The sequence below is a fragment of the Equus przewalskii genome, chromosome 16, assembly GCF_037783145.1.
Source record: "Equus przewalskii isolate Varuska chromosome 16, EquPr2, whole genome shotgun sequence".
Classification (NCBI taxonomy): domain Eukaryota; kingdom Metazoa; phylum Chordata; class Mammalia; order Perissodactyla; family Equidae; genus Equus; species Equus przewalskii.
In genome coordinates, this window is record NC_091846.1 from 65,425,618 (window position 1) to 65,445,810 (window position 20,193).

Genomic DNA, 20,193 nt, shown 5'->3' on the forward strand with positions numbered 1-20,193 from the left:
GTAGTAAATATAATGTTAAATATAGTAAATATTATATTCAACAGAATAGTTAATTATAGCTAATTAAAAAACAGAGCTCATCATTCTTACATTCCAAAGCTATTTCTGTAAGTAGAAATATGGGTCTAGCTTCACGGGCATATTGTTCAGTTAGGCCTCATATAATTTTCACATGAGCAGAAACTGCTTCTGAAGGTCACTGGGGTCTCCTGGGTTCGAGGAAGATGAGTTTTAAAGGAGAATAATTGACAAGTGAACAAGCCGTGTTTCTGCTGCAGACATTCTCTTTGTCACACCAACTGTTTAGAAATGACACTGAGGTATTTCTTGGGGCGAGAGTCACACCAACTGTTTAGAAATGACACTGAAGTATTTCTTGGGGTGAGAGAGAGGCAGGAAGAAAGCTACAAGTGATGAGGGAAAGACTTAAACTTAGCTATGACAGAAATCGGGGGAAAACAGTTTCTTCCCATTTTCGTTTGCCCTATGTATAAAATAGAATCTTCCAAACTGTGTTTTGCCTTTCAGAATGGGATACGCATACAATGGGGCCACATCTGTCATGTCTTCCCGGACAAAGTATCATGGCGGAGAAGGAGATTTTAAAACCACAAACCCTTCAAAACAGTTTGATAAAAATGCTTATGTCTGAAGAGAGCACCTGTACAAGCTGTGTCTTGAGTTTGTTATAAAAGTGAACTGTTCACAAAATGATCCCATCAAGGTCCTCCAATAATTAACACTCGAAGTGTTTTTAAAAGATGAATTTGAAGAATTTTTTGATTGTATGGATGTAAATGTTCTTACAGTTATATACTAATCATTTTCTGTTGTGGCTTTCTATAAAAAAATAAACAGGTTATTTACAGGATTTGTATATATTTTATACATTTATGGAACATGTATTTAGCACCAAAGTTTCAAGAAGTATTCATAAGATAGCCTTCTTAATCATTCAAACATTGCAATCTTTGTCCCCATTCCTTATTTCTTTTCCTCCATATATTAAACAGGAGGTATATAAGGAGTGCTGTCTTGTAAACAGTATGGGGGAAATCTGAGACTATTCCTCAGAAGATGTTTGGGTTGAACGGACGTGTTACTGGCTGCACAGAATTGATTTCTAGTCTCTTACACCTGTCTGTCATAAGGGTAAATTCACCACGGCTCGAGGAAGGGCTAATGGGGCCAAGACGTTATTGCCCTTTATCTGGCACATCCATCTTCAATAACTACTTAGGCTTCTCTGATACAGAGAGCAGATTCTGGGGTGGAGCGTTAACGAGAGCCGAGCTAGAGACATTGGTCATGGCTGACTTTGGAGCCAACGAAGGAAGTCCCGGAGCCTGCGTGATACCTGCCTCACTCAGAGCCAGTGGGCCAAGTTCCAGTGTGGCTCTTCGGTCCTGTGTGTGGAACTGGGCAATGGAGAGACTTCCCATTTTTCAAGACATGTAAATTGCTCCAGTGACCTCTGAACAAAAAATGATTTATTCCTAGAGCCAGCTCTTTCACCATATGCCCGTAAAGGCAATCATTCTCTCAGTTACACACGATATCTATGTTCTAAACACGTTACATGCCCTAACCCACTTCATTCTCACAACCGCCCTCTGAGGTGAGGACCATTAGGGTCCTGAACTGACAGAGGCGGAAATGAAAGCAGAGTTTAAGTAACTTGCCACAGTGAGTGACAAAACCAGGACTTTGCACTGAGGCAGGCCAGGGTAAAATATATAGTTTCAAGCTATGGATAAGAATTGGTATCTGTGTAATCATATCCGAGCAAGACAGTTTCCAATACTAATCACAGCTTGGATGAATATAACATTTTCCTGAAGGATGAAAGACTTAAAAGGGAAAACCACATTGTTTGGAGGTGCTCAATGGAAAGAAAAGGAAATAAACAAGTTTGTTACCAAAAAAACCTATATATATATATTTATTTATATATATATATATATTCCAGACCATGACAATTCTTAAAATATCTTTTCCGGGAATACAAATGGACTGAAAGCCATGAAGGGAGGTTAGGTGCTAGAGGCCAGTGCTAGGGGGCAGGGTTTTATGTGTGTGTTTAAAACAAATTTTTTATTTCAGGGCTGTGCTGGTGAAGGTACTATTTAGACGGTACTGAACTATTCTGGTTCCTGAAGAATTTGGGGAGAGTAAGGGGTGAGAATACAGAAAAGCTCTGTGGTGGCCAGAAACCTATCAGCTGTGCATCAGTGAGGGGAAATACAGGGCAGTGGTCCTGAGAAAAACGAACAAACCAAATCTGGCAGGACAAAAGGACAGGACTAGACAGATGAGTTAGAGGATTGGCTTTTACGACACAGACATACCGACTTAATTTAAATATTGGGTGTACTTAGCAGAAGTTCATCCCATTTCCCCAGCCCTTTCTGTTCAGGACCTAATAAGTGGCAGACACGGAACTCAGGAACTGAGGCCCGGTTTGAAGCCTGCTCTGGTCACTTTCTGGTTGTCTGGCTTTTGGCAGGTGATTTATTAACTCAGTTTCTCACATCTTTATGACAAGGAGTATAATGATAACTAAGCCTCAAAGTTGTTCTAATTAAATGAACTAATAATGCACATTAAAAAAACCCAGAATAAACCCAAGTAGCTCAGTCAGGATCTGCTGAATACGTGGCTGGCTGAGAGCAGCGGCCGGGCGCCTTCTTAGGCGCGGTGCGTTTTGTAGCTTTGCTTGTCTCTGTCCTACCAGGTGAAAATGTGACTGGGAGTTTATTAAATAAAGCTTTTACAAACTTAAAGTGAGCAAATGCGTAAAACGGCCCCTCTGGGGAGTTTTTAAAAGATGATGAGAGTGGACTACAAGTAAAAACGAGCCTGGTGGGAGAGAAACAGATAAAAAATTAGTTGTAACTTTTTGATCAGCGTGTTATAAGGCATAGCTACCCAGGCAAGCTTAAATCCCCTAACGAGGTAAGTTTAACCCAGAAATCACCTCTAATAACTCAGCCACAGTCACAATGATGTAATGGAAGCTTTACTTGAAAGGCTGACAAAATGAAGAGATATCTAAAACCTAACAAACCATTTAGTTAATGTTACTTTTTGGGGAAATCGTACAGGTAGTACCACAAAGTATAAAAAAATGCAAAAAACAGTTTATATGAACTTTTTGACTGTTGACAACGTCATTGTTAAGAACAGAACTAAATTAGTTTTGAGGTATTTTATAATATGGGTTGAGCGTTTAAAAAGAGTGAAAAAAACTACATACACATATGAATTCAGTAAGGACTTGATCTTTTCATATTCTGTTAAATTGACATTTAAAATAGCTACATTCTATTCATAAAATATCCAAGGTAAAGATTATGTGCAGAAGTAGTATTTAAAATTCTAAAATAATTGTTTAATAACAACATGCTTACAATGGCTCAAAGCTGCACATGGTCAAGGTACTTCGGAAAATGTATTTAACATGGGCCTAGCTATATTTCTGTAATTCTAAACTTACTTCTATATGAAAAATAAGCAATATACTCTTAAGATTTCACTGATTTCACTAATTCAGCTTTAAGGATACTAATAGAATTGTATAATAAAACACTTCCAATGTGACAACGTACATAAGAAAGATACAAAAAGAAGAGTTTTAATTCAAACCAAAACTTGCTATAAGTTTTAAAAAAATTCACTTAAAAATTAGTTGAAAAAAATACACTTAAACATTAGAGTACCATTCTGAAGAAGAAACTTTTTATGACGTCAATGACACTTATTTTTAAGCAGCACAAGTTTTAAACACCTTTATATACTTCAAGATACTGCTGACAATTTGTTTTTCAATACTGTACTGGGTGCCACTATAGCGACCCTTTTTCTTTGAATCATCTTCCTTGTCACTGTGGGAAATACTGCAAGGCAGGAATGTTAGACTCCTGTAGGCAGATTACGGAAATACTGTGATCGTGAAATACTGTGGGCATCTGGAAGGATCTTCTGACACATGGGATGACAGCTACACATCTGAAGAGTCACTCCAGTCAGTCACAGTTACTAAGCTGCTTTTCAATGTGCTTGATTCATCTTGAAGTCCTGTGGGGGGAGAGAGGAGGAAGAGGCCCCAGTGACTAAACAAGCACGTTGTTCAGCATGGATAAATCCATCACTTCATACTGTAACTTATCACTCAGTGTCTGAATCTGTTCACCAATCCCCAGCCCCACAAGCTGTGTAGGAGGCCACAGTACAATCTGGCCAGGAAATGGCCACATCTGTAGGATCCCCTTACAGGACCCTCATGTGGAAGCTCCTGCCCAGCCTCTCTCCTTCCCTGCATCCAGCACAGGGCCTGGATGTTGACAGTGCTCAACTCGTGTTGTTGTTGTTATTGACTCTGAGTGAACAGGTGGTAAAGAAAGGAGATTAAGGGGCTGGCCTGGTGGCATCGTGGTTAAGTTGGTGCACTCCGCTTCGGCGGCCCAGGCTTCATGGGTTCGGATCCCAGGTACAGACCCCATGCCCTGCTCATCAAGCCATGCTGAGGCGGCGTCCCACATACAAAACAGAGGAAGACTGGCACAGATGTTAGCTCAACAACAACTTCCTCAAGCAAAAAGAGAAGATTGGCAACAGATGTTAGCTCAGGGCCAGTCTGCCTCAAAAAAAAGGCCAAAAAGAAAGGAAATAAAGTCAACAAGCCATGTAGGGATTAAATAGTAAAAACAGATTTTCTAGGGTAGATGAGCTTAAATATGAAGTTAGTTAAAAAGTGCCTTGAGCCACTGAAACAGTATAGTGCAGAGAATTCCTCTTGAATTTGACTCTGGACAAGTTTTCTTTGAAGGGCATGGGGTCATGGCACTGGGAGAAGAGAAAGGAAACGTACTGATGGCGTCCTCTTGGCCCTGTGCACTTACGAAGTCAGTGTAACATAAATGGTCTTTTGGTTTTTCAACTATTAGAATCGATCTTTAGCTATAGCACATATAACTTAATGGCAGTTACAAAACAGGAGGCAAATATTCTGATTTGACAACGTGAAAGTAAAGGCGCGGCTTTATAGATGGTGGAGAGAAAAGGAGAAGCGAAGGGCAGAGGCAGCCATGGCTCATCTTACAAAGAGGGGTGGCAAGAGATATGACTGGAAATGGAAAGAGCAAATGTAGAGACTGAAACGTTGGTTTAAAATTACAAATAGGGGTACAAAAATACTGAAGAGAGGGCATGAGAGGTATAGCAAGTGGAGACAACGAGCCAACTCCTCATCTGTCTTAGCAGGAGGTCAACGGTTCACATTTAAAATCAATGAGTCTAGAAATAGTGGTCTAAGTGCCTTACTCAGAGACACGTAGGTCCCCATCAGAGGCACTAACACAGAATCTATGGGAGGCGCTGCAGGTGGCGAGAGGTGGTGGCAAGGAGGAGCCCTTCTGCGCAACTTGACTTTCACTGTGCAAGAATTACTTTGATAAAAAATATAAATTACATTTTCTAATTTTAAAAATTAAATGCATTGAGGGGCCAGCCCTGTGGCGGAGTAGTTAAAGTTCTGCATGCTCCATTTCGGTGGACCAGGGTTCGCAGGTTTGGATCCTGGCCGCAGACCTACTCCGCTCATCAGCCATGCTGTGGCAGCATCCCACATACAAAATGGGGGAAGACTGGAAGAGATATTAGCACAGGGGAAATCTTCCTTAAGCAAAAGAGGAGGAAGATGGGCAATGGATGTTAGCTCAGGGCAAATCTTCCTCACCAAATTTTTAATTTTTTAAAATTAAATGTATTGAGAGTTAAATTACTGCACTTATCCGGACTCTAGGACTTATCCTGGAACAATTTCAAGTAATGGTTTCATTTGCCATTTGTCCCACTGGCTATCATGCTACAAGAGAAATCTTCCTTCAAAGAAAATAAGGAAAAATATTTCCCATGTCAACAGATTAATATGGGAAGACTGCTGGAAACATGGCCTCATTCAGGTGTATGAGTAGAAATTTTAATTTCTATGGGGCATCTGCATGAGGAGAATATTTGTATGGGCATTTTCAAAAATAATATAAAAGAATTTAAAGACTAAAGATTAGACTTAAAATTAAAAATAACTAGTAAATATATACCAATCACTAAGTTGTACACATTCAGTCCTTATTTAAATAACAATGAAAACATCAAGATCTTTGTTATGCCAACAGACTGTTTTTGTCTGGTGACATATTAGCATAGTTTAATGAGGTATTTATAAAGATGACACACAAATAACTGGAAAATGGACTGTGCCATGCTGGAGGCTAGAGCATCGAACCTTCTCCCTTTGGCCCCTTGGGGTTAGGTGCCCCCCAGGCACTTGGCACTTGAGTACAAGTCGATTCATTCTTCACAGGTGGAGGTTCTTTCTGTGCTTTCCCAGTTTTTTTCCCTGAAGATTTTTCTTCCTCTAAGGATGATATGTCCCAGTCATCGTCATCCACATCTGCGCACTAAAAGAAATACACGGAGAATAACGAATGTTTCTTCAAGAAACGGCGCATGTTAGGGCCCCCTACAATCATTTTGTGGGCTAGAGTGAGCCCCTAACACTGAATCAGAAAAGAAGCTGCGAACCTCACAGATCCCCCGTCTGGTCATTTCTGGAGAGCAACGAAAGGGGTTTGGAAATCCACGTTTTGAAAGCAGAGGGACCACCCCTTTTTTGTTTCTTGCCATGGAAATCTATGTTTCCTACTCTACCATTCATGAATTTAGAAAATTCCAGAAGCATCATGTTGCAGAAGTCAAGTCAGGGTGCTCCCCAAGGCGGAGCAAGGATGGCTCTGGGGCTTCTATCTCTGCGATACCATGACATTTAATTGAAGGAGACGTCGCTGGAGGCCCCGCAGAAACGGCCCCTAACCAAAAGTGAAAAATTAAGAAAAGAGCGACTACTACTGGAAGACAGATGCGTTGTGCCCAGAAATACAAGGGGAGAGCCCCATCTGCAGAAACACTGCGGTGTCCTGGGTGTTGGAAGTGCTGGGAACGCATTCAGGCCTCGCCTCTAATCAGGCAGAGGGCCTCGGGCTCTGCCCTCAACTCGGTGCACGGATCTCTGAAGCACTTCTCCACGGACTCCGGCTCCCAAGTGGGGCTCAACCCTGAAAAGTCCCTATTTCACTTCCAGGTCACACCACGGAAGTGGAGAAGTCCCTGGACTTGGACCTGGAGGCCTCAGATTCTAGCCAGTACAAGTTTCTGTGTAAAACCATCTAATATCCGTAACCATCAAATCCTACACATGACAGACAACGTGACAAGATTCTGAAAACCTGTAAAGCTTGATAAGCACAGGACGTATTCGTTATCGTTCCAATACCTCTGATTCTCTACGGAATGGAAAGGAACACAATACTGAAAACAAGCTATGGTAGAAATCTCAACCTCTAGTCTACTAAATAATTGTTTTATATTTCACTACAAAAAATACAATTATTAAGGTGTATTCATTAAAGATGGATTTCTCTGTGTATGTGAGCAAGTCAAAGTGATGTCACCTTTAGTTCTTCTTTTAATTCTTTTTTGATGAACGCCTCTGCGACGTTAATCCCACCAACTGGCTTATTCACGTTTCTGTGATTTGAAACCGTCCTTTCAACTTTTTCAGTTAGTGTTTGAATGGAGGTTCCTATATGACCAATAGAAAATAGTCAGTAAAATTTTTAAAAAATTCTATCTATCTTCAGTTCCAAAATAACCTTACAAGCAACTTTAAAAGCATCTAAGCTTAACAAGTGATTATGTTTTATTAAAATAAAATCAATCAATGTTTTTGGGGGTTGAAAAAAGTTACATTAAACACTTAGAATTCCTTTAAAAAAAAATCATGATCCTCTAAACTAGAAGCAATAAAATTTTCATTTTAATTCAAAGAAGGATGGGGGCTGGCCCTGTGGCATAGTGGTTAAGTTTGTGCACTCTGCTTCGGCAGGCTGGGGTTCATCGGTTCGGATCCTGGGCAGAGATCTAGTACCACTCATCAAGCCATGCTGTGGCAGCATCCCACATAGAAGAACTGGAAGGACTTACAACTAGGATATACAAATATGTACTAGGGTTTTGGGGAGGAAAAAAAAAAAAGGAAGATTGGCAAGTTAGCTCAGGGCCAATTTTCCTTACCAAAAAAAAATTCAAAGAAGGATGGTCTGATTCAAGTATGTGGTCAGACACATTAATTTCAGTGAGGTAACCTGCATGAATGGACTATTCATACGGGTATTTTCAAAAGCAATATTCATTTTTATTTATTTATTTTTATTTGTTTTGTGAGGAAGATTGGCCCTGAGCTAACGTCTGTTGCCAACTTCCTCTTTTTGCTTGAGGAAGATTGTCACTGAGCTAACATCTGTGCCAATCTTCCTCTACTTTATGTGGGATGCTGCCACAGCATGGCTTGACAAGCAGTGCTAGGTCCGTGCCCAGGACCCAAACCTGCGGACCCCAGGCCACTGAAGCAGAGGGCATGAACTTAAGTACTACGCCACCCGATATTAATTATTTTTAAGTGAATTAGTTATATTTTACATAATTATATAAATATATGGTATATACAAATTATATACATACAATAAATTAATTACATCTGATATGTTTAAAATATATAATTTTAGAATTTCATTAAACAGAATTTATTTTTTAAAAAATGACCCTTCAGCCTACTTCTCTTCAGCAAATTAACAGCAGTCACAGTCTTGGACCTTATGTTCCTTTAGAACTGTCTCATCTCCAAAAGGCAGCAGAGTGTATGAGAACAGCCATTCTCATAGTCACTCAGTGTTATGGGTTGAACTGTGTTCCCTTCAAATTCATATGTTGCCGTCCTCACCTCCAGTACTTCCGTATCTGGAGATAAGGCCTTTAAAGGGGTAATGAAGTCAAAGTGAGGTCATTAAGGTAACCCTAATCCAGTATGATCAGTGTCCTTACAAAAATGGGAGATCTGGACACAGAGATATCATGGAGGGAAGCTGATGTGATGAGACATAGGAAGAAGATGGCCATCTCCAAGCCAAGCACAGAGGCACAGAACGGATCTTACCCTACCTCCTCCAGAAAGAACCAACCTCGCCACCCTTGATCTTGACCTTTCAGCCTCCAACTGTAGATGATACATTTCTGTTGTTTAAATCACCCAGTGCGTGATACTTCTTACAGCAGCCCTAGGAAACGAACACACCTAGGCACCCCCACTCCCTCCTCTCCTTCCACCTGCATATCAATTAGTTGCTAAGCCCCATCCATTTTTCTCAGGCAGCAGTAGCTTTTGGATTAGCCCTGTCCTTTCCTCCAGCACTTTCCCAGCTCAGGCTCCAGTGCTCGGTGCCCCCAGCTGAGAACCACTGACCTAAACAAAATTTCCACAAGGATTTTCAATGACAAAAACTAACCTGTGGGCTTGGGAGAAATATCAGAGTCCTCAATTTCACTTCCCTCGGTCCAGTCGGTGTCACTTTTGACGGTGTTCTTTCCAAAGCTGCTCCTGTTGTTTTTCGATGACTGCAGAGGAAGTAAGTCTGGGGATACATAGGCCTGGATGAGGTCGTCATCATCCAACTCTTCCTCTGAACTAAAGGGAGGGGTCCTAAACAAATCAAAATCCAAACAGGGGAGCGTGGTTTTCATAAGTTTCAGGATTCGCAAGAGCTGTATCTCAGAGCAGTGGGAGCTTTCTCGGGGAATTCCCACCATAAAAAACCAATGCCCGTGTGGCCACAGAACAAGATCAGTGAGAAGGCCCAGGACTTATGCAAAAGGCTGCAGAGTCATTTCAAATCCAGACCCGCCGACCACATGGCATAGTCACCAAAATGGACTGAAGTTAGGACATTTCTCTTCTAAATCCAAACTTGTATATTCTTAATATTCTTGGTTTTTACGTATCTAAGGAAAATATTTCTCAGTGAGAAAAATATAATATTTTCTGCAATAAAACTACTCCATCTTTTAAAATAGTGTCACAACTTACATTTACAGTGCACCTTACCATGTGCTGTTACATATACAATCTCATCTGTATTATCACATGATTATCACCCCATTTTAAAGTGAAATAGAAGTTGAGAGCAATGTTCATTCATTTAAAAAATATTCATTGAGGACTTAAATTCTACACAGTGTTCAGTTATGCTACATCCCATGAAATAAGGCTTTTGCCATGAGATTAAGTACATGAAAAGTGCTTTTGAAGGGTCAATCATTATTTATATTGCATAATATTGTCTCTACTATATATATACATACATACAATTCCTCAATGAAGAGACATTTACAGCATCAATATCTCCAGAATAAGTCAATGATGATGAAATTCAATTATGATAAAATTAGTTTTACTCATAATTAATAACAGCAATATACTACAATTTATTGCATACCCACAAGTGCCAAGCACTGAGGCCAAGCCCTTTTCACGTATTCTTAATTTGAGAACTATCCTGTGCAAAAGGCAGCATCATTACATATTATAGGTAAGAAAACTGAAGCTTAAAACAGGTAAGCAACTGAAATCAGTGGTACACAGTTAATGAGTGACTGAGGGAGCATTCTGAGTTTCCTAAGAGAGATAATGGTGTAGGGAGATCATCAACTTCCACAAGGAGCTAGAACACTAAAATATCATCTGACTACACTAGCACGGACCCAGCCACTAAAAGTCAACATCATTCATTTGATTTATCATGCTTATTGGAAATTACTTGACACTGAGGGGAATAATGGAAATGACCCAGGGTGGGCCTGCTTCTTAATGGAGGCCAAAATGTGGTAAGTGCTATTGACTTATGTAATGTCTGATAAAGAAATAAAGACGTGTCACAAGTAACATCACCAAGGAATCATAAATGACATGTAATAATCATGGTTTTAGTTAACGACGTGAGCACACTAATTTACAATGAAAGGAACATCTGGTGAAAAGAATTTTTTAAATGATCTTCCATCACAAGTACTCACGTAATAGTTGACTTTCTGGGAAAATGATCTTCTATGATATTTTTCTTAATTCTAAAAAACAACAGGAAAACATTTCTAAACAGCATAAGTGAATAATGTGATTTAACAAATTTCAATGGAATTGGTGAATTTTGCTTTTAACATATACTAAAGAGGGAGAGCAACAAGTCTCCTGGGACCAATGAGAGATGGGTAGAAATTGCAAGTGTGATTCTCCATTGGGTCAAACGTTGTTATGGGCTGAATGTGTGGGTTTCCCTGAAAATCCCTATGTTGAAGCCCAAACCCCCAATGTGATGGTATCTAGAGATGGGGCCTTTGGGAGGTAATTCATTTAGATGAGGTTATGGGGGGGGATCAGTGCATAAGGGGATTAGTGTCCTTATAAGAAGAGGAAGAGAGTCCAGAGCTCACTCTCTCTCTTCCTGCCAAATGAGGACACAACGAGAAGGGGGCTGTCTGCAAGCCCAGGAAGAGAACCCTCACCAGAACTGACTAAGCCGCCATCTTGATCTTAGACTTCCAACCTCCAGAAATGTGAGGAAATGAATCTCTGTTGTTTAAGCCACCCAGTCTATGGTATTCGGTTATGGCAACCTGAGCTGACTAAGATAAACGTTAATAAAAAAATTTTAGGGTTGAAAATACTCACTTTGGAACAGATGTCCTGTCACTAAATACAGGTCTTTGTCTAACCAATTGTCTGCTTTTGGGAGGAAGTTGTATTGCCTTGGGTATTTCTCCAGTTGAAAGGGTCTCCACTTGAGAAGCACCGTACTTATCTGGAATAGTGGTGTCATTCATGAGTCTCCATTTGGTGAAAAGCAGGAAAAAATACTACAATACTGTATACACCGGCAATGAAATGAGCAAGCCTGCCTCTGGGGTGTGGTCCACAATATGGGAGGTTTTTTAATGTAAAAACAAAATCCAAGACCCAGCTTTTAATGGATCAAACAGTAACAGAGTTGCCAATTAAGTGGTAAAGTTTGTGAACCATTTAAAATTACGAAAAGGTTGTTTGATTTCACTCCCATCTGCAGAAACAAGATGGCAGTCGGTAACAGGCTTACCTGGAGACTGTAATGTTCTCTCCTCAATTTTACAGCTGATCTGATGTTCAAGGAATCCTCGAATTTGCTGAATGTTAGGTATTTGTCTTTCTCGTTCAAGTCTTGCTGATTCCACGGTTCTTAGTGCTCTATTCAAGTGATCGCTTGGAATACCGCGCACATCCTGAAGGAATAAAACGTTAATTTTCCGGGGTGCTTTTCATTTCATGGACATTTGTCAGTTTTAACTGTGCCAACCTTCCATCCTTACTGCCTCATGTAAGGTAGGGGACCCCCAACATATAACACACAGTCCTGACCCCAACAGGAGCTCACAGTGCAATGAGACACAAAAGGAGTGTGTATGACTGTATATGACTGGTCAGCAGAACAAGGCCGAGAGTGCCAGGACTGAATGCACAGGTGTGTGACTGTGACTGATTAACCAATAATGCAAGGTGTGTCATAAGAGCTGAATGAGTCCACAAGGGCTAGAGAAGTTCCATGGAGAGATGCTATCGGAGGCCTAAGGGGGAGGCTGGGCCATGCCCTGAAGGACGAGTGGAATCAAACAAGTAGAAACACGGGAATATTCCAGATGGGAGGAATTGGGGTGGGGGCACTTTGTAGGAAAAGCAGAATCAGCTGGGGCAGAAGCAGCCCAGTGGCTAATGCTACAAAGGACTAGGTGACATCAGAAAATGAGACTGAAGGCCGAAATGAAAAACTTTAACGTTATTTCACAGGTAAGAGAAAGTCATCAGAGGTTTTCAATTATGAAAATACCATAATTAAAGAGGTAATTTGAGAAAATTCATCTGGATTTGACGGGAATCTACACAAAAGAAAACTAGTTAAAGGGCTATTTATTAATTTATTCAACAGTGGTGTCACACACACTCCCCCCGCCCTTCCCTCAGTCTTCCCTCTCCCAGGACGTGGCTCCACCACCCACCCAGGTGCCCAGGACAGAAATCTCCATCATCAGAATCAAGTGCCACCTCCAAGAAGAAGTTTTCTCTGACCTCAGATATTCAGTCTCCTCTACATTTCCTCCATTTCATTGTACAATCTATCATCGTGGATCTACCATCTGTCTGTGTGAGCAGGTGCTCAATGCCTGTCTTCCTATACCCAGTAGCTGGATGGAAAAACCCAATCCTGTACAAATGTCAGTCCTTCCCAATTAATATACAAAATTTAAGGCAATTCCAATCAGAATTCCAATAGGGGTTATTCTGGAACTGCAGAAGCTGTTTCTAAAGTTCACTAGAAAACAAAATATGGAAGATTGCCAAGAAATCTTTGAACTAAGAAAACTAATGAGGAAGGCATGGCCTATAGCAGATACTAAAATACAGGACAAAGCTACTGCAATAAATCAGTGTGGTGTTGGTAAAGGGATACAATTGAAAGGGTAAAGCAGTGCAAAACAGTTAAAAATCCAAAAACAAATCCGAATGTATACAGGAATTTCCTATATGCCATTTCAAATAAATGGGGAAAGGATGGGTTATTCAATAAACGATATTAGGACAACCAATTCAACTGGAAATAAGGTTAGATCTCCAACTCATTGTTTCCAAAATTAATTGTTAAAGCCCGGACAGAACCCCCCCCCCCCAAAAAAGTCAAACAAAAAAACCTACCCAAGCATTAGGGAAAAAAAACATAGAATGTTTTTTATAATCTTAAGATAAAAGGAAATGTCCAAAATAAAGTATATGATCCCTAAACCATATGCAAACAACCAACACGAAAACTAGTTTCAAGAAATAATTCACATAGGAGCTACTGACATTCCATGAATCTGTTTGATTTCTACCACCCTAAGGGTAGTCAAACCCAACTAACAGGAGTCTACATACCGACAACATGATCTGAAAGATGTAGAGCAACCGGAACTTGTACACACTGACAGGGATGGTATAAATTGGTATAAATACTTAGGAAAACAATATGGCTACACCTATTAAAACTAAACATGTATACTCTCAGATTCAGCAATCCCATTCCTAGATATGTATCCAAGAGAAAGGAATGCCTATATCCACCAAAAGGGATGTACAAAAATGTAACAGCCAAAGAGAGCCCCAACCTGGAAATCCAAATGTTTAGCAACAGGAGAATAGATAAAATGTAGTATATTCAGACAATAGAAGACTATACCACAAACTATTGCGAAATGAAACAATGGGTATGAATCTTACAGACAAAATCATAAGCAAAAGAAATCAAGATACAAAATACTATCTAATGTATGATTTCACTCATAGGAGGTTCAAGGACAAGCAAAACTAGGAATAGTCTTTACCTCTTGTTGGGGATTAGGGGATGATATTGATGAAGAAAACGCAAAAGAGAGTCTTCAAGGGTATTGGAGATAATCAATCTCTTGATCTGCGTGGTAGTTACAGAACACACACACACACACGTACAAATCCATATATATGCAAATATACTATACACACAAGCATACACATGCATGTACATGAGGCACAAATGTACATGTGTATGCACCCGTGCACTCATGCATGCATATGTATGCACATACTTTTTTATACACATACATATAACCACACATGCATATGCAGACACACATACACACAGGTATATAAATTCAAGTTGTTCACTTAAGATTTATGTATTTATGTATGTCAATAAAAAATATAAAAAGCAAAGATTATATAAATATGATGTACTAGAATTATTCAATCTGGCAACAACACAAAATATAATTCATTCATCTATTCATTTAACAAGTATTGCTCAAGTGCTGAGTTTGTCATAGGCAATAATTTGGAGTTCACACCAGAATGTACGCAACACTGCAACTGCCGAGACACAAACCCTGCACCTTCATTACTAGCCATGTGACCCGAAGCAAGCTGCTTCACCCCTCTGTAAAATGGAGCTAATATTGTCTCTTACCTCAAAGATTTATTCCTATGTCTAAATGAGTTAATATTTGCAAAGCTCTTAGAAAGGTACTAGGCACAGAGTGAATGCCTTCTAAGTGTCTGATAAATCATGTCACATTAGCTTCCGGTCTCCAAATATGGGCAGATCTGACCTGCCTCCTTCTCTTCTCTAATCCTTTCTTATTTAGAAAGCAAAATAAAACAGAACCAACAAATATTCCCAAAATCAATTAACTTACTGCATTAATCCCCAAGGTTTCCAGCTTCTCCACCAAACTCTGCTCCAAGACTGTCCTGATTTCCCTAGTGAGGGAGGGGTTATTCTTCAAAGCTTTCCTTAAATGGATGTTGTTGTTATGTAATTTCTGTTCATTTTCCCTTCCTGAAATAAGGTTTCAAAAATGTGTCAAAAAAAATTAAACAAACACGTTAAATCTCTAAGCTCAAAATGGCAAAACACAACTTTTAAACAGCAAGCAAGCAATGCTTAAGTTTTTGGATATTTTAGTCATTCAGCACAATACATAATGCTTAAGTATCAGAACTTTTAAAACTATCTTAAGGCTGCTTCAAAACTTCAGTGTCTTTAATGATTCTTTCTTGACCACTTAACTGAATTATAGCTAGATAAATAATGCAAGAAAAATGTCTCTATAGAAGTGCACGGTGGAGAAAACTCTTTAGAAGTTCCATGTTTTATCCTAAAATTATTTTATACTTCCTGAATAATTCATCTCTCCTAAATTCACTTAGAATTTAGGTATCATTTAATGAAGAAAAAGTCTTAGTTATTTTAAATAAGTTTTTATATAATAAATTTAGCAGAAGTTAAATTCATATAAAATTTCAAAATGTGAAAATTATTATGCCTCTTAAAATATTTACCAAAATGAAAAAGAAATTAAGAAAAGCCTTAGGAAAAGTATATTTTGTTTAAAACGACCTATAATTAAAAACAAAGAAAAAACAACAGGCCAGAGTCCTCCCTCTTTTCCTTCCCTATTTCTCTTCTATTCCACTACAAAAGTGTCCAGTTCAAGAAGAGTTTGGAGAAGGGGGCATAATCATGACCTTGGAGAACTGAGTCCTTATGTCAAAGGAAACTGCAGACTTGATGAAAGAGACTCAATGCTGGGCAGTTCAGAGCCTTAGCGAATGTCCAAAGGACAGAGCTGGGAGACTGCAACAACAGTACTAGCATTTTGGAGTCTAGTCTCTGAACAGGGGCGTTTCACTCAATAAGGGTGGCACCAAAACACTGCGTAGGTCGGGGGCTGCAGGGGGCCCCCCATAGACACTCCATTCTTCTGAGGCCTCATCTATCTCAGTACACGGGATTTCTTGGTACCCACGGACCTCACATTTGCAGGAGATCTTGAACAAAATGCCTTTTGGTTAAGATGTTTTCTAAAAGCTAGTTCACTTCCAGTAGTAAAGAATATTTCTGTTCATTAATAAATGATTTTGCTGAAAGCAAAATTAGTCAAATTACTATTTGAACATTAAATAGAAGGAAAAATCCTGCATGAAGATGCTTTTCTATACTCTGCTACTGCAGCCTGCTAAATTGAAATTATGAAATTTTGTACGATTATATATGAATAAACGCTGGAAGTAATGTTGAATTTTATATTCTCAGCGTTCATGCTGCTGTTTTCCCACCACTGTTTCCCAGTATCTCGAAACCACCTAAAAAAAAGCACTTCTGTCCTAGGAAGTGACAATCCAACAAAATCTAGAGGGCTTAGCTGTAGCCATGGCTGTGCCATTGGCTATGGCTGCTAATTGGCCATCAAGTCTGCAACTGTCTAGGGCTAAAAATAAAAGAGGTACCAACAGAGAGCCTGGAAGTCATGGTGCTGCCATGAAACAGACACACCTCCTGCCCCAATTATGCAAAGATAATTTTTTGGCCAGTTTCTGGGATATAAAGGGAACTACACAGAAGCAAAGCATGAAGAGAGGCTCTGGGCCCTGTCTGCTCCGGGACATGGGGCCATATGCAGGGGTCAAGAGATGCCGAGAATGGCTTGGCCACAGTTTTGAAGAGTCCTAAGGCCTTTGATAGCAGTTGTTGAATTCATTTGCTGATTGATCGAGGTTCACCCTTAACCCTGATGACAAGTTCATTTTGATGACCGAGTCTCCCCGAATGACCACAAATTAAACCTTTCCCTCTGTCCTCAAATTCACTTTATACGTTGGTGCTTGCTTTGGAAAGCCATTGATAGATAATTAGAACCCCTTGGTAGGAAGGACTCTTACAAGGCTGGGGCTGGTCGACGGAAGCAAGAGAAAGAATGTAGAGTAGAAAAAAGAACTAATAAAGCTTTTATGTAAAGGTGGAATTAATCACTTGAAAGCCAACCAAAGCACGTATTGCTCACCAAGATGAACAAGACAAAACTTTCCAGAGATCAGCATTTCCTCTAATTAAAAATTTTAGAGCACAGCAGTCCACACTTGATCAGCTCTATCAGACATACACCAACCATATATGGTAAGCAAATAATTGTAGCACAAAGCAAACAGTAAAAAACAAAACAAAAAAAGCAGAATTTCTGAGTTGCAAAAGACTTTACCACCTAGGAACCAATCTCATTTTTCACACAAGGACACTAAAACCAGAGAGGTAAGGCGACTTCCCCAAAGGCCACCCAGCTAGACCTGGACCATTCTTTCTCCATCACTTTGTTCCTTGTATTACATTATGGAAAAGCAGAAAACCTGGATTTTGGTTCCAGCCCTGTCACTAATTACACTCTACTGCCTGGAGCAAGCTCCTAATCCTGCTGTTTCAAGTTTCTGAAAAATAAAATGGCCTCTAAGACCCCTCTTGGCCCTCAAATTCTAACATCCTAGAGAACAGCAAGATCGAGCACGCCTCTACACAACCGTCAAAAAGTAAGGATGCAGAAATGGTCATGTAAGACTTATTTGTGGGTAACAGCCATAGTGTTTTGCAAACCACTGCCAAAATTTAGTTGCACAGACATTATCTGCAAAACGTTAGCACAAGCTGAATAATTTATTGATGGCAATTAATCTACTGCCAGCATGCTGGCTCCACGGAGGCACTAGAGGTCCCTGATTTCTCTAACAGCGCCCTTGGACTTGGGCGTTTTTGGTGGTCCTCAGCACTCTCCTATCTCCCACTAGAGCTGCGTCTAAGATTATTTTCTTTCCTAGTCTGGTTCCCCAAATGTGGCAACAACCAATGAGGGTGTTTGCTGTCAACAATCCCAAACTTACACCTTACAATGTCTGGGTAGAAGAACTCTAAAAGAAACATAGGCAGAATATGCAGTGGGTGGAACCTGGAACCAAAGTGGTGATGGTGGACAAATAGGGATTCCTCTTGGAGCCAGCTGACATGTTTTTCAAATGAGCATGAACTACGTGACCTGAGGCTCCAGTTTCTCACAATTCTGGACCCTTTCTATGAACCTCCTGACTCATTTCATAGATCCTTCAGATAATAAGATATTTTGTGTTCCCAACATCAGGAAATGATATGTAAAAGAGAGAAAGCAAGGTACTTAAAAGAAAAATGAAAATACATATCATGAAGATATTACGGATATGCCTGATTTAGTCACTTCTCAGTTTGTAGCCTTGTGAAAAAAAATTTTGGAAAATATCCAGAGAACACAGAAGTTATAACAAATATTAAGAATTAACATATTAGAATATATAATTTTACTTCTCTTCCTAAGAAAAATGTCAAAACCAGAGCCCATTTAAATATTAACAATTTGCTTTCTCCTAAAGAAGTAATATCTGGTAAAGCATTATTATAACTAAGGAGAAAATTATGATAAACCAATTCACATATAATTGTTTTAGGATCTACAAGTCTAGCATTAGAAAATATTCTGTTTAATGTAAAAAGATTTTTATAAACTAAAAAAATTAATTGATAGAAAATAACTTTTTGAACTGCTAAATAAAATGAGTAAGGAGTAATAATTTTAATTATCTCCCCACACCTGTAACAACTCCCAACTTCCACCACAAAGATATTATTCTGCACATAAATATTCCACATTCAGAGCTCAAATATTATGCTTTCCTTGCTATTAAAAATAATTTTTCAAATGGGCACTTCACCCATTCATTTCACAGATTCAGGGTATGAGAAATAGCAACTGTGACTCGAATATTTTTGTATCAACTGGCACAACACACGTGTATCAACTTGTCATCTGATCAGAAAATATCTACAGTGACATAAAGACTTAAATTTTTTTTAATTCCCAGACACAGGAAATTTCTTATTCAAATGCTAGAAGAATAGAGTAAAGGGGCTGGCCCACTGGCGTAGTGGTTAAGGTCACATGCTCCGCTTCAGCAGCCTGCCGTTTGTGGGTTCGGATCCCAGGCACAGACCTACGCACTGCTCATCAGGCCATGCTGTGACGGTATCCCACATACAACAAGAGGAAGACCAGCATGGATATCAGCTCAGGGACAATCTTCCTCAAGTAAAAAGAGGAAGGTTGGCAACAGATGTTAGCTCAGGGCCAAAATTCCTCACCAAAAAAAAGAAGAAGAAGGGAAAAATGTAACAGCATATTAGGGGAACAAGAGGGCAGAATACTACATACAGATTGAAAATGTAATCCAAACCTAAATGTCTTCCCTAAGTTTGATACTGTATGATAAAAAACTACTGGATTGGATTTTCGAGGCTTGGTTTTACTCTCTGCAGGTATAAACCTTGATCAAGCCCTTTGTTACCTTTTTCTTCCTCTGAAAGTTCTTCTATTGGTTCCAGTATGTGCGATGAGAATGCCTGTTCTATTAATGAGGAAAAAGAAAAATAGTACAAATAGGACAACAGCAAAGTAAAATTAGTTTCTTTCCCAACAATTTTGAAAGATATAGTTCCACAGCATTTTAATCATGCCTAAAACAGCAAGAATTTACTGGAGAAAAAATATTGAGGCAGTCTGTTAAAGCCAGTTGCTCTTTCATGGTATCTTCACTTTTTATGTATTTTCCACTAATTCCACTCTCAGGAGGTTATATTTTTAAATAATTAAGTTAAAGTTTCTCACTCATCAACACAGACAATTCTTTTAAGGAACAAGGACACAACTGCAAAAGATCTTCACCTCGCCCTAAAAATATTTCCCTTATAAAATATTTTGATCAGGTGGCTAACTAGAAAATTATTGAAAATGTTTCAATTCCCAAAAATAAAAACATAACAGCTTCCCAAGGGCCCTGGGATTCCTACTTCTCAGTAGCCC

At 39.4% G+C, this 20,193-nt stretch overlaps 2 protein-coding genes across 17 annotated transcripts in view; one reads left to right on the forward strand and one right to left on the reverse strand.

Annotated features, from left to right (window-relative positions):
* Positions 1-871, forward strand: part of CLDN10 (claudin 10) — a 112,448-nt gene extending 111,577 nt beyond the window's left edge. For both annotated transcript variants that reach the window (XM_070579076.1, XM_008542528.2), the window contains exon 5: positions 529-871. In XM_070579076.1, the coding sequence (XP_070435177.1) occupies positions 529-652 (124 nt within the window). In that variant the 3' untranslated portion in view covers positions 653-871. The remainder of the gene's footprint in view (positions 1-528) is intronic.
* A 2,132-nt stretch (positions 872-3,003) lies between these two features.
* The window catches only part of DZIP1 (DAZ interacting zinc finger protein 1), a 56,369-nt gene continuing 39,179 nt past the window's right edge, over positions 3,004-20,193 (reverse strand). For 6 of the 15 annotated variants that reach the window (XM_008542529.2, XM_008542532.2, XM_070579067.1 and 3 more), the window contains 9 exons: positions 19,679-19,738; positions 15,178-15,320; positions 12,039-12,201; positions 11,618-11,747; positions 10,966-11,016; positions 9,402-9,595; positions 7,512-7,642; positions 6,287-6,461; positions 3,004-4,077 (listed from right to left, as the gene is read on the reverse strand). In XM_008542529.2, coding sequence (XP_008540751.1) covers positions 4,001-4,077; positions 6,287-6,461; positions 7,512-7,642; positions 9,402-9,595; positions 10,966-11,016; positions 11,618-11,747; positions 12,039-12,201; positions 15,178-15,320; positions 19,679-19,738 — 1,124 coding nt within the window. In that variant the 3' untranslated portion in view covers positions 3,004-4,000. The remainder of the gene's footprint in view (positions 4,078-6,286; positions 6,462-7,511; positions 7,643-9,401; positions 9,596-10,965; positions 11,017-11,617; positions 11,748-12,038; positions 12,202-15,177; positions 15,321-19,678; positions 19,739-20,193) is intronic. The other 9 variants (XM_008542534.2, XM_070579070.1, XM_070579074.1 and 6 more) reach the window with 3 other exon arrangements.